The sequence below is a fragment of the Staurois parvus genome, unplaced genomic scaffold (genome assembly GCF_062004578.1).
Source record: "Staurois parvus isolate SC_StPar_1 unplaced genomic scaffold, SC_StPar_1.0 ptg000444l, whole genome shotgun sequence".
Lineage (NCBI taxonomy): Eukaryota > Metazoa > Chordata > Amphibia > Anura > Ranidae > Staurois > Staurois parvus.
In genome coordinates this window covers 1153987-1168430 of record NW_028318240.1, presented here as the reverse complement: position 1 = coordinate 1168430, position 14444 = coordinate 1153987, and the positions used below count along the sequence as shown (strand labels likewise).

At 46.4% G+C, this 14444-nt stretch overlaps 1 protein-coding gene across 1 annotated transcript in view; it reads left to right on the top strand.

The window, feature by feature from the left end:
- Nucleotides 1–4445: 4445 nt before the first annotated feature.
- The window catches only part of LOC149453936 (phospholipid phosphatase 3-like), a 43791-nt gene continuing 33792 nt past the window's right edge, over nt 4446–14444 (top strand). The window contains exons 1-2 of the mRNA XM_089688007.1: nt 4446–5040; nt 12833–12987. Of these exons, the coding sequence (XP_089544133.1) occupies nt 4881–5040; nt 12833–12987 (315 nt within the window). The 5' untranslated portion in view covers nt 4446–4880. The remainder of the gene's footprint in view (nt 5041–12832; nt 12988–14444) is intronic.

The following is a 14444-nucleotide window of genomic DNA, read 5'->3' as shown; positions in this document are numbered from 1 at the left end:
ATACAAAAGAGCGTGCTTACATAGTAAGTGTACAATCCAAACACACGTTCCTGCATTAAAAATGGCTGTGTGTATAAAAGGGTGCTGCAGCGATCGTCGGCTGGAACCGAACAGAATCAGCAAGGGAGAATGTCAACAGCACACCAGATCACCAATATGGGTCCAAAAGTTTTAAGGAACGATCACATAGTTATAGCAAGGCAACGTTTCGGAGTCTCGCAGGACCCCTTCATCAGGCATGTGACAAACAATCACATAGTTACAGCAAGGCAATGTTTCGGAGTCTCGCAGGACCCCTTCATCAGGCCTATGACATAAGATCACATAGTTACTGCAAGGCAATTTTTGGAGTCTCGCAGGACCCCTTCATCAGGCATGTGACGAGCGATCACATAGTTACAGCAAGGCAATGTTTCAGAGTCTCGCAGGACCCCTTCATCAGGCATGTGATGAGCGATCACATAGTTATAGCAAGGCAACGTTTCAGAGTCTCGCAGGACCCCTTCATCAGGCTTGTGACGAGCGATCACATAGTTACAGCAAGGCAACGTTTCGGAGTCTCACCGGACCCCTTCATCAGGCATGTGACATAAGATTACATAGTTACAGCAAGGCAACGTTTCGGAGTCTCGCAGGACCCCTTTATCAGGCTTGTGACAAACGATCACATAGTTACAGCAAGGCAATGTTTTGGAGTCTTGCAGGACCCCTTCATCACATGCCTGATGAAGGGGTCCTGCGAGACTCCGAAACGTTGCCTTGCTGTAACTATGTGATCGTTCATTAAAACTTTTGGACCCATATTGGTGATCCTCGGTGTTCTGATGACATTCTCCCTTGCTTACATAGTAAAACACACAGACAACATAGTAAAACAGCACCAGTTAACCCTTTGATTGCCCCAGATGTTAACCGCTTCTTGCCCAGTACCATTAGTACAGTGTCAGTGCTTTTTATTAGCACTGATCACAGTATTGGTGTCACTGGGGATGTCAGTAACACCAATTCAGTTCCCCCCAGTGTCAGAATGCCCGCCGCAGTCCCACAATAAGTCGCTGATCACCACCATTACTGGTATAGAAAAAAATTCCATTTGGAAACTTCCAAGTGAACCAATAACCACGTATTGGGATTTTCTTTAATAAAGACATGGAGCAGAATACATTTTGGCCTAAATGTATGATGAAATTTTAATTTTTTTACTGGACATGTTTAATAGCAAAAAGTCAAAAAATATTGTTTTTTTTTTCAAAATTGTCGGTCTTCTTTTGTTCACAGCGCAAAAAATAAAAAACACAGAGGCTCTATTTGTCAGAAAAAAAGGACGTAAATTTAATTTGGGTGCAGCGTTGCACGACCGCGCAATTGTCAGTTAAAGTAACACAGCGCTGTATCGCAAAATATGGCCTGGTCAGGAAGGGAGGGGGGGGGGGGAATCCTCCGGAGGGCAAGGGGTTAAAAGCATTTATCCCTTGCAGTGTGGGAGGGTTGGCACTGCAGGAGTATTTTGTTGTTGTGCTCAGGGTCGGCCTTTAATTGATAAGACCAATAAGAGCTTTTTTTGGCCAGGCCCAGGATAGTTAAACCCCCCTAACAGCTATTAAAATCCCATTGCACCCTTAGCCTCTTGTTGGTCACATAATGTATATGTGTGACATCAAGGAGTGTGGGCCTTAACTCCCACATGTGTGTCTACGCCGGCTGAGGTTTCTGTGTTGAGAGCACGATCCAAGCACAGTGACCAAGCTGTCACCAACAACTCCTACTTCCTTGTTATAATCAGAAGCCAATGGGATAGGCTTCCAATCTTGTGATGACTGTGACAGCCAATCACAGTGGTCACGTGATTGGGTCTGTCCATCTTTCCTTCCCCCGTGACCAATCACAGTGGTCATGTGATTGAGTCTGTCCCTCTTACTTTCCCCCTGTGACCGATCACAGTGGTCACATGGTTGGGTCTGTCCCTCTTCCCTTCCCCCTGTGACCGATCACAGTGATCACGTGATTGGGTCTGTCCCTCTTCCCTTCCCCCTGTGACCGATCACTTTGATCACGTGATTGGGTCTGTCCCTCTTCCCTTCCCCCTGTGACCGATCACAATGGTCACCTGATTGGGTCTGTCCCTCTTCCCTTCCCCTGTGACCGATCACAGTGGTCACGTGATTGGGTCTGTCCCTCTTCCCTTCCCCTGTAAACGATCACAGTGATCACATGGTTGGGTCTGTCCCTCTTCCCTCCCCGTGACCGATCACAGTGGTCACATGGTTGGGTCTGTCCCTCTTCCCTTCCCCTGTGACCGATCACAGTGGTCACATGGTTGGGTCTGTCCCTCTTCCCTTCCCCTGTGACCGATCACAGTGGTCCCATGGTTGGGTCTGTCCCTCTTCCCTTCCCCCTGTGACCGATCGCAGTGGTCACATGGTTGGGTCTGTCCCTCTTCCCTTCCCCTGTGACCGATCGCAGTGGTCACATGGTTGGGTCTGTCCCACTTCCCTTCCCCTGTGACCGATCACAGTGGTCACATGGTTAGGTCTGTCCCTCTTCCCTTCCCCTGTGACCGATAACAGTGGTCACATGGTTAGGTCTGTCCCTCTTCCCTTCCCCCTGTGACCGATCACAGTGGTCACATGGTTAGGTCTGTCCCTCTTCCCTTCCCCCTGTGACCGATCACAGTGATCACATGGCAGCTGGCACTGATGGACACTGACAGGTGGCACTTCTGGGGCCACACTGATCATCAGGGCACACTGATTATCAGTGCCCTGATGATCAGTGTAGATGTCCCCTCCGCGGAATGCCGATTACTGGCTCTCCTCTGTCAGCGTGACAGCTCGAGAGGAGAGAAATGCCGATAACCGGCATTTCCCTGTTTACATGTGATCAGCTGTGATTGGACACAGCTGATCACATGACCGAGCCGACATCTTCGGCTCTTTCCGTAGATCGGTGATCTGCTGTGTCCGAGGGACAGAGCGCACCGCCGATCGCCGCGCTGCGTGCTCCCGGAGAATGGGAGGACGTCATATGACGTCCTCCCAGAACGAGAGAACCGCCTTGCGACCGTCATTGGACTATATGGCTGGCGGGAGGTGGTTAAAGTGGTTGTAAACCCTTACATATATTTGACTGGCCTCAAGTGATACTCAGGGATTAAACAAATCCTCTTACATAAGTTGTACTTGTCTATCTGTGGTCTATCTGTAGTCTCTACATCTGATGAAGTGATGAATTTATAAAGCTTGTCTGAGAGAACAGAAAAAAGAGGGCAGAGAGATGAAATTGCACACTGCAGAGCTCAGTGAGGAGAGCTCTGAGACCTGATTGGGAAGGGACAAATCCCCCTCCACACAGCACAGATGAACAGAGCTGAGGCTGTTAATCTTCTGGAGGTCCTTCCCCTGTCACCATTGTTCTCTTGGTGTCAAGAAAACTTGTCAGAAGTGACTCATGCTGATAGCAGAGGACTAAGGCAGTAGACAGAAATGTCACTTAGTGCTCTGGACTGTCACCATTGTTCTCTTGGTGTCAGGAAAACATGTCAGAAGTGACACATGCTGATAGCAGAGGACCCAGGCAGCAGACAGAAATGATACTTAGTGCTCTGGACTGAGACAGAAACAGAGCTAAGGCTGTTAATCTTCTGGAGGTCCTTCCCCTGTCACCATTGTTCTCTTGGTGTCAGGAAAACTTGTCAGAAGTGACTCATGCTGATAGCAGAGGACTAAGGCAGCAGAGAGAAATGACACTTAGTGCTCTGGACTGTACCCATTGTTCTCTTGGTGTCAGGAAAACTTGTCAGAAGTGACACATGCTGATAGCAGAGGACCCAGGCAGCAGGCAGAAATGACACTTAGTGCTCTGGACTGAGACAGGAACAGAACTGAGGCTGTCAATCTGCTGAAGGTCCCTCCCCTGTCACCCTTGTTCTCTTGGTGTCAGGAAAACTTGTCAGAAGTGACTCATGCTGATAGCAGAGGACCGAGGCAGCAGACAGAAATGACACTTAGTGCTCTGGACTGAGACAAGTACACACTATAGCAGGATGTTCTTTGTTCATATTTCATGTCTGAAGTTTACAATCACTTTAAGACTGAGTTCAGGGGCCACTGGGAGTGGGTGGAAAGGGGTTTAAAAAATGCCAAAATCACCTTCATTTTCCCTTCACCGGTGACCTCATTGCATTTCACCAACGGGGCAAAATGTCACCAAAAGCTTGCAAATTTCAAAAACATTTTGGGCAAATGAAGCCTCTCAGATGCACTCATCCTTGTTTATGACAGGTGCTCCATAACATTCTGGTAGCCATACCAGCCTCCTAAACCTTAAATGGCTCCTAAAATTTCGGCACGTCATGCAGCATGCACACAGGAGCATGTGACCGGCGTTAGGAGCGACACCTGTCAGTGGGTAGGATGTCTTCAAACTTCGATTGGTCACGAGGTGGCACAGCTGGGTGAGTTCCTGAGTTGACTTTCCAGCAGAAGAACATATGGTGGGGTTAGACATGGGACAACAGTAGATTGCAGGGTCCCAGGACGATGAATTATAGGGTGTGGACCACTCACAGCTCAGATTACAGCTGCATTATTCTTTTTTCCTCTGCAGCTATCTCCCTTTCCTCTCCTTCCTTCCAAAGTCTGTCTCACCCTTTCCCCCCCTCCTTCATCTACCCTGCTTTCAGCTCCACCTCCTCTTCCTCTCCCTTTAACTTTCTCTGCTCTTGCAAAGTTTCAAGTCACTCAAGAGAGGGCTGCAGGCAAGAGTTGTAGGTGACGGAGAGAGTAGGACGCAGTGCGAGCCAAGAGCAGGGTGGACGTCCAGATATAGACACAAAGTCAACGTTCGAGTCGTGCTTCTCTTCGCCTGCTGCTGCTGAAAACATGCATCTCACCCCCGGCGGAGCTCCAGATTGGTGCCCTGACCCCAGGGTCCTCAAGGTGACAGTAGGGGGCCACTGCGTCCGCAGTGAATCCAAGACCAAAGCATCCAGGGGGTCCAAGAAGTGGCTGATATTGCTGGACTTGCTCTGCCTCTTTGCAGGTAAGTTGGCATCTACGCCAAGACAATCTACTCATTCTGTAAAGGTGTTAGTGGGGCAGGAGGATTTACTAAAGGAGTAGAAGGTTCACATAGTTGAGCCAAGCTTTGTCCAATCTCATGCAATGGGAATTCCATTTTATTTGAATTTTCCTGCATGTGGTGGAGCATTAAAAGTTAATGAAGGTTTATTGATGGAAAGACGTTTGGACAGGCATGATGGACATCTACCAATATCTTCTTGGCTAAAAAGGGAGCTCCAGATTGGTGCCCTGACCCCAGGGTCCTCATGATGACAGTAGGGGGCCACTGCATCCGCAGTGAATCCAAGACCAAAGCCTCCAGGGGGTCCAAGAAGTGGCCGATATTGCTGGACTTGCTCTGCCTTTGTGCAGGTAAGTTGACATCTATGCCAAGACAATCTACGCATTCTGTAAAGGTGTTAATGCGGCAGGAGGATTTACTAAAGGAGTAGAAGGTTCACATAGTTCAGCCAAGCTTTGTCCAATCTCATCCAATGGGAATTCCATTTTATTTGAATTCTCCTGCATGTGGTGGAGCATTAATAGTTAATTGAGGTTTATTGATGGAAAGACGTTTGGACGGCCATGCATCATATGACATCTACCAATATCTTCTTGGCTAAAAAGGGAGCGCTGTAGTCACCCAAGCGGCAATGGAGGCCACCAGCAGACAGTCCCTGCACTGGGGAGAATAATGGTCGGACGAGGTGTACTAACCTATCCAATGCCCTGTTCCCAATCTCTTAGGTCTATTGTGTGTAGCCCATGGACAATGAGACATCTGATCCCACCAACGTAGGACCATCCATGGAAACCTAAAGTGAAATGTCTACTCCTTTATTAAATCAATCTGATCCCACCAACGTAGGACCATCGATGGAATCCTTTAGTGAAATGTCTACTCCTTTATTAAATCAATGCCAATTATAAAGAGCAAGGGACACAGCGATAGAGGTGGCCATATCTTTACAATCTGGTTGTACAACCTCTGTTGTATCTATCTGATCCCACCAACGTAGGACCATCCATGGAAACCTTTAGTGAAATGTCTACTCCTTTATTAAATCAATCTGATCCCACCAACGTAGGACCATCGATGGAATCCTTTAGTGAAATGTCTACTCCTTTATTAAATCAATGCCAATAATAAAGAGCAAGGGACACAGTGCTAGAGGTGGCTATATCTTTACAATCTGGTTGTACAATCTCTGTTGTATCTATCTGATCCCACCAATGTAGGACCATCCATGGAAACCTAAAGTGAAATGTCTACTCCTTTATTAAATCAATGCCAATTATAAAGAGCAAGGGACACAGCGCTAGAGGTGGCCATATCTTTGCAATCTGGTTGTACAATCTCTGTTGTATCTATCTGATCCCACCAACGTAGGACCATCGATGGAAACCTTTAGTGAAATGTCTACTCCTTTATTAAATCAATCTGATCCCACCAACGTAGGACCATCCATGGAAACCTAAAGTGAAATGTCTACTCCTTTATTAAATCAATGCCAATAATAAAGAGCAAGGGACACAGCGCTAGAGGTGGCCATATCTTTACAATCTGGTTGTACAATCTCTGTTGTATCTATCTGATCCCACCAATGTAGGACCATCCATGGAAACCTTTAGTGAAATGTCTACTCCTTTATTAAATCAATGCCAATAATAAAGAGCAAGGGACACAGCGCTAGAGGTGGCCATATCTTTACAATCTGGTTGTACAATCTCTGTTGTATATATCTGATCCCACCAACGTAGGACCATCCATGGAAACCTAAAGTGAAATGTCTACTACTTTATTAAATCAATGCCAATTATAAAGAGCGAGGGACACAGCGCTAGAGGTGGCCATATCTTTACAATCTGGCTGTACAATCTCTGTTGTATCTATCTTGTTTAGGATCTGCCTAAAGCCAAGTACGCACAATCAGAATATTGTACAAAAAATACCGCTTTCAAAGCGATCGCGCAATAGTTTGATCCTTAGTACACAGCTTTATTTGAAGGGACATCATGAAAAAGTTTCTAATACGATACCAGATCATATGATTTTCATGTAAGCAGTACAGTACAATACATCACAATTTTTATTCTGTCATACGAGAATTTTCGTAACTTTAGTAACCTCTTCATCCATCGATATGGAGACTAGCATTCAAAAAAAAAAAAAGGACAATCATTTGTCCGATATCCTCATTGTGTGTACGGCGCTTCAGCACTTCAACTTGTATCCAATCAGGCACAACACTATACTACACCGTGGGTAGATCTAAATGAGATTGTATGATCAGATTGTAATGTGTATGTTCAAAATGATCCACAGCACCCATCTTTGACGTTTAAGCCCATTTATGCTGTTGCGTTATAAAGCATGCATTGCAATGCGTATCAAACAAAAAATATATATATATTTTTTTAGGTGAAAAACCCTCAAAAACAAACTGCGCTGTTAATATGTGGATGTGAATCAAACAAATATTCTCATCTATCTCATAACATGCTGCCACATTGAACTACATGCACAGGAAAAAATCAAGATAATATTTTATAAATACAAAATATTAATGCAGCGCCGCATTAATATTTTGTATTTATAAAATATTATCTTGATGTTTTCTATTGCAATGCGTATGTCCAGCATTCAATAAAGCTGCTGCACCACTTTTCTGGCATTAATTGCTCTCGTTGTATTGCGCCAGATTCATCAAGCATTTCTGACACTTTTGATTCTGACAGCGACTAGTGCGCCGAATTCAGTCATTTCTAAAATGCGCTACTAATACATTGAGCCCGGGTTCACGCTGATGCAGTGCATGCGATTTCCACAGGAACCGCACCACATTCCTGTGAAAATCACATGCGATTTCTGTGCGGTGCAGTTTGAGCCGTACATTTTGTATGGTTGAGATCGCACCGCATCCGCCCCAGAAAAGTGCAGGACCCCTTTTTAGTGCGCACCAGAATCAGATCGCATGGATTTTCACACCCATACGATCTGATTCTGCACATTGCACCGCGTTTTGTGAACCTAAAATACACACCCGCAGCGGTTCATATGAACGGGGTGTGATTATGATGCGGTGCGGAAATCGCACAAAAACCGGTGAGAATTACGCACCGCATCAGTGTGAACCCGGGCTGAATGCTCCAAATGTGAAAGTGACGCATATTAACACCAACTCTCTTTTGGTGTACAGAGAGAAAAACTGTCTCAGACAGCATCTTGTATGCGTTCTAAAAGTGGGGCCGCATGAGTCAAATTCAAGTACAAGTTCTAGACAGGTACATGAATTTGGTGCATTCTTCACCACTTTTAGAATGCATGGGAGACACTTTCACCGCTCTTCATGAATTCCAGGGATTGTCTGTTCCCATTTAAGCACTGCATGTTTGAAAATATGTTTGTTTTTTTATTCATTTTTTATTCTTTTTATTCATTTTTATTCACTAGAAGACCATAAAACTCAATGGCAGTGCATCAAAATGCTTATATCATGCTTTTTGATGCATTGGCAACAGGCATTGGTCAATGGCGAACTCTGTACTCTCTACGAATTACAGTTTCAGTTATCTTAGTCTGTATGAAGATTTGAGCGCTGGTTTCGTTTGTTCAATGGGTCAATGGCGGTGTAATCGATTCACTCAAAATTCAATATTGCATGAGTGAGCGTTCCAATGCCGCGGTTGGCAAGTTTTTCAGACTGAATATTTAAATCTGAACTCCAGGAATGATCTGTATTGTATAGTTACATTGGTTCAGCTTGGCACAATATTAGTATGTATATCTCATCAGGGGCGTATTTACCACAAGGCAAACAAGGCGTTTGCCTAGGGTGGCATTTTTCAGGGGGGCAGCACTGCCCCCTGGAAGAAGGGATGGAAGGAGAGACACATGCAGCATGAGGACCAGGTGGGATCTGAGAGAGGCTGCGGGCTGCTTGACTCTCATTCCCGGGGATGTCCAGAGCTGTGAAGGTGAGTGTCTTTCTCTCTCGCCAGGATGGGGCAAGGGTGTTGTTGGTCAATGTCAATGTTGGTGCCATCGGTTGCTGTCAGGCTCCCTCCGGGGGGGGGGGGGGAAGATGAATTTTGTGTTGCCTATGGCAGCACAAAACCTAACTACACCACTGTATCTCATACCTGATGGACCACTGGAGAAGCTGGAAATCTCTGTAGTAGTCAGCACTACTACAGTGATGGATACAATCTTCCAGGTTCTGCTGGGGTTCTTCCCTTCTACATGCTGAACATAGTGGGTTGCTTGCTCAGCACTGAAGCCATTCATAGAATGTATTTCTTTCAACAAATACAAGGTGTTTTGTAACTGGATGAGGTGGAGATTGCGACGCCAGCACCCCTCTTCTCCACCATGTCCAATCAGAGAATGCTCTGTATTCATTGAAAAAAAAATTAAAGTACAAGGTGTTTTCTAAATGGCGGCAGTGCTGAGTGAGCCACCCCCTGTGTTTAGTGTGCAGATGGGGAAGCTGCTGATGTAAAACCCCAGCAGGACCAGGAAGATGGCAGCTATCGCTGAAGGAGTGCCAACAAGTGATTTTGAGCTTCCCCAGCAGTCCATAGGGTTGAGATATGTGCATTTACAGTGTGCCAAGCTGGCCATAGGGGGACGGAAAATGGAGAATGTTGGCAAACTTTTCTTGATTGGCCATTAATGAGCGTATTGTGACAGCAGAGGAGTCCCCGCTGTCAGAATACGTCTCAGCAAGGAGAATTCCTCCGTCCACCTTGTTTGTGTGGATGGGGGAATCTGTTCATTTTTTTCGATCAGCCTGCTACCTGATCAAAAAAAAAATACAATGTCATCTATAGCAACCCTGAGTATGCAATACAGATCACACCTGGAGTTCAGCTTTAATGAAGTTACTAAGGAAACAGCCAATAAATGGACAGCTTGGCCAAGCATACCAATAAAAATTCTAACTGGAAAACATGGAAAACTTGCTAAAGCAAACTGTTTTCCTTTTTTTTTTTTCATCATATCACCGGCAGGTAGAATTCATTTTTTGCCAAGTTTGGTATTTCTCAATATTTACTCTACAAATTAGTCAGCATGGTAAGCATGAGAAATCAGAAAGGGCATTGAGATATGTAAACTCCACGAATGAGTGGGGGGAAGTCACAACCTTGACTGGACAACACAATCATTTGAGAATGCCAACTTTTAAGATGTGACAGTTTTGCTTGACTGCCATTTTATTGTGAAATTGTAAAACACTCTAATTATTATACAGGATTTATATAGCGCCAACAGTTTGCTCAGCGCTTTACAAAATGAAGGCAGACATTACAGTTACAATACAATTTGGTACAAGAGGAAATAGAGGGCCTGGGTGGGCTCGTTAGAGATCACAATCTAGGAGATAGCGATAGGTATTGTTTTGTTTCAAATGGCACTATATGCATTGACATACCTCTGTATACCCAGTCTGTCTGGACAGTATGGTCACCTGCTGACTTGGCACCATCCACAGACAGTTTACCTCTTCAATAAGACACAGACGTTGAACCCAAAGCAATTTAACTTCAGCTAATTGCAGTACAGAGGATGTTTTTCCAGTCTTTTGAAATGTAAGAAGACAATGACTTTCCTGAGCCTTGTCTCTGCAAATAACCAACACTGACTGAGGGAAAATGGAAGAAGTGGGGATTATCTAGCAAAGAGTAAACCAATCAGCATACACAGGAGGGGAGGACAGAGGAAGATACCAAAATCACAGTAGTAAACAAGTCGTAGTGGCCCTAAATTGCCACTAGATGTCAGAATAGTACAAAACACTAACCCATTGTTGTCCAATACAAGACATAAAAATACATGAAAGTGGGGCAGAACAGGAGTAAAATCTCTAGGATGGAACTGAGATATCAGTGTTTGCTGATAACTATAGCCATAGCGACTCATGCTGCAGCTATGGGGGGTGGAAGGGGGCTGGATTAGATCTGTTGAGGCAAATAAAACATAGAAAATCTGTGTGCATGTGAAACTAACACAAATCCAGATCTGTATTATTAGGGATTGCAGAGGCTGCTGTTGATACTGACCCTATACCCCCGTGTTATTATCAGTAGAGAAGATTGGATGTCAGAGAATAGGAGGAGACTGCAGGATCATTGTCATTGCTAGTCATTGTAGGCCAGCCTTTCTCAACCTGTTTACCCCAAAGGAACCCCTAAAGTGATGTTCAGGTCTTTGGGAATCCTTAAATGTCCCTTACATTGGTGGTCAGTAGGAAGAACGCTCCTTACATTGGTGGTCAATGGGAAAAAATGCCCCTCACATTGGTCGTCAATGGAAAAAATGCCCCTCACATTGGTCGTCAATGGAAAAAATGCCCCTTAAATTGGTGGTCAAGGGGAAAAGTTCCCCTTACATTGGTGGTCAGTAGGAAGAATGCTCCTTACATTGGTGGTCAATGGGAAAAATCCCTTTTACATTGGTGGTCAGTAGGAAGAATGCAGTCCTTGTTGAGGTGTCAGAATGCCATCCCTACAGACAGTAAAAAGATAATTGGTGTCAAGCTTTTGGCTTTGCCGAGTGACATTGACCTTAGAATTATGCAGACATCATCAGATGGGAGGTCAACCAGTCACAGCTCAAGGAAACCCTAGAAATCTGTGGAGGAAGCCTAGGTTGCATTTAACCCTGGTTGAGAATGGTTGCTGTAGGCTATACAGTAGGGGGTTTAGCTATCTTAGTGGATAGATTGCCCTCAGAGCTATAGGTCGTCCCGGCCAGCACTGAAACCAACCCTATGTTCCTAACACAGTCCTCATATGAAATATTCAATGCTCCCCATTGTTACTACGACTCTTGTTTTCTTTCCTTACAACTGACCTCTAGACTGTACTACTCAGCACTTGAGCAGGGGCGGACTGACAACTCATGGGGCCCCCGGGCAATAGGGGGTCATGGGGCCCCTGTGTCCTTGCCCAAACTCAAAAAAGCCTATGAAAAAGGTACCAGGGACATCTCATGGGGCCCCCTACTGACCCCAGGCCCTCGGGCAGTGCCCAAGTTTCCAAATGGTCAGTCCGCCCCTGCACTTGAGAGAAGAGGTGGGAGGACTTATGCAAAGGCCTTGAGATCTGAGATGTCGGGGAGCTACTAAGGAAAGAGTAATGAGCTAGAAAATGAATGTAAAAAGTTTATTCCGTGCACTGTTGCCTTTCCCTTTTCATGGCACCCTGGATCCACAGCTCTGGTCCCTAGAAGTGTACTAGGATCTAGGATGTGGTGGCCAACTGAGGGTTTAGTCCTGAAGAACTGGCCAGTGGTCTGTGGTGTGGCTCAGGGTGTCCACCAGAAAAGTAGACATGGAGGTGAGAGACCACATAAGGTGTAGGAAATTGCTTTGCAAAAAGATAATTGACTTGAAAGTTGGTTCTAAATTAGGAAAAGAGAAAATAAAAAACAAACCTCCCAGAGATTGAATCAGACCTGATGGCATCACCTCTTCATCAGAACATCGATGTTATCAACCTGAACTGAGGAAGTGGCAATTCGAAAATTGATGTTCATTAAACAAGATGACTTCAATTCTTAGACGTGACATCGGGAGCCTCAGCCCAAAAGGGTTATTCTTGCAGACTCCTTTAGAACTAGTAATGTACTGACTGTCCTGACAGATGTCCTGCCACCTGTTCTTCCAGACATTGGAAGAGCTGGTGCTGCCAGATGCCAGAGAGAGAGAAACCATGGGGGGGGGGGGGTCTCACCAAAAAGTGATTTTTGTGCTGTTTCTCCTTTGCAGTGCTCACACCTTTCCTGATCTTTGAGTTCGGATTGATCGCACCGATTCATCGAGGATTCTTCTGTGACGACAACAGCATCCGCTTCCCATTCATGCGAGAGGAGACAGTGAGCGACACCATGCTTGTCAGTGTGGGCTTCATAGCTGGAATCATCGTAAGTGTCCCAAGTTTGGAGCTCCATTTCCATCTACAAGTACATTAGGCAGATGTCTATGGCACCTCCCAGGGTTTTTTCCCCAGATAATAGGTGCAGGTACTCCCCCTTTCTGAGTCACCCCTTGTTTCCGCCCCTACCCATCTTCGAGCACTGTCCCTTGGTTACACCCCCTACCCACCTCCGAACACTGTCCCTTGGTTCCACCCCCCACCCACCTCTGAACACTATCCCTTGGTTTCACCCCCTACCCATCTCCGAGCACTGTCCCTTGGTTACACCCCCTACCCACCTCCGATCACTGTCCCTGGGTTACACCCCCTACCCACCTCCAAGCACTGTCCCTTGGTTCCACCTCCTACCCACCTCCGAGCACTGTCCTTTGGTTCCACCCCCTACCCACCTCCGAGCACTGTCCCTTGGTTCCACCCCCTACCCACCTCTGAACACTATCCCTTGGTTCCACCTCCTACCCACCTCCAAGCACTGTCCCTTGGTTCCACCTCCTACCCACCTCCAAGCACTGTCCCTTGGTTACACCCCCTACCCACCTCCGAGCACTGTCCCTTGGTTCCACCTCCTACCCACCTCCGAGCACTGTCCCTTGGTTCCACCTCCTACCCACCTCCAAGCACTGTCCCTTGGTTACACCCCCTACCCACCTCCGAGCACTGTCCCTGGGTTACCCCCCCTACCCACCTCCGAGCACTGTCCCTGGGTTACCCCCCCTACCCACCTCCGAGCACTGTCCCTGGGTTACACCCCCTACCCACCTCCGAGCACTGTCCCTTGGTTCCACCTCCTACCCACCTCCAAGCACTGTCCCTTGGTTACACCCCCTACCCACCTCCGAGCACTGTCCCTGGGTTACCCCCCCTACCCACCTCCGAGCACTGTCCCTTGGTTCCACCCCCTACCCACCTCCGAGCACTGTCCCTTGGTTCCACCTCCTACCCACCTCCGAGCACTGTCCCTTGGTTCCACCCCCTACCCACCTCCCAGTACCGCCCCTTTTAGAGACTGCAGAACCAAGTATCATTTTGTGGTGCTACGTAATTTGTATAGAATTTGTTAATGATAACAGAAGTAAAATAGATCTGCTGCAGCCCGCAACAACAGATCCCTCCAGCAACAATATATCTCCCCAGGAAGAAGAGATCTACCCAGCAACAAAAGATTCCCCCCCAGCAACATTATACCCACACAACAAAATACATTCCCCAGCAACAACAGATCCACCACAGGAACAAGAGATCTGCCCAGCAACAAGAGATCCCCCCCAGCAACACGATACCCCTGCAACAAAATACACTTGCCCAGCAACAATAGATCTACCCCAGGAACAATAAACCCCACTAACAACAATACATCTAGCAATAGTGAGCAGTCAATAGACCCCCCAACAACAATAGATCCCCCAGGAACAATAGATTCCCCAGGAGCAAGAGATCTACCTA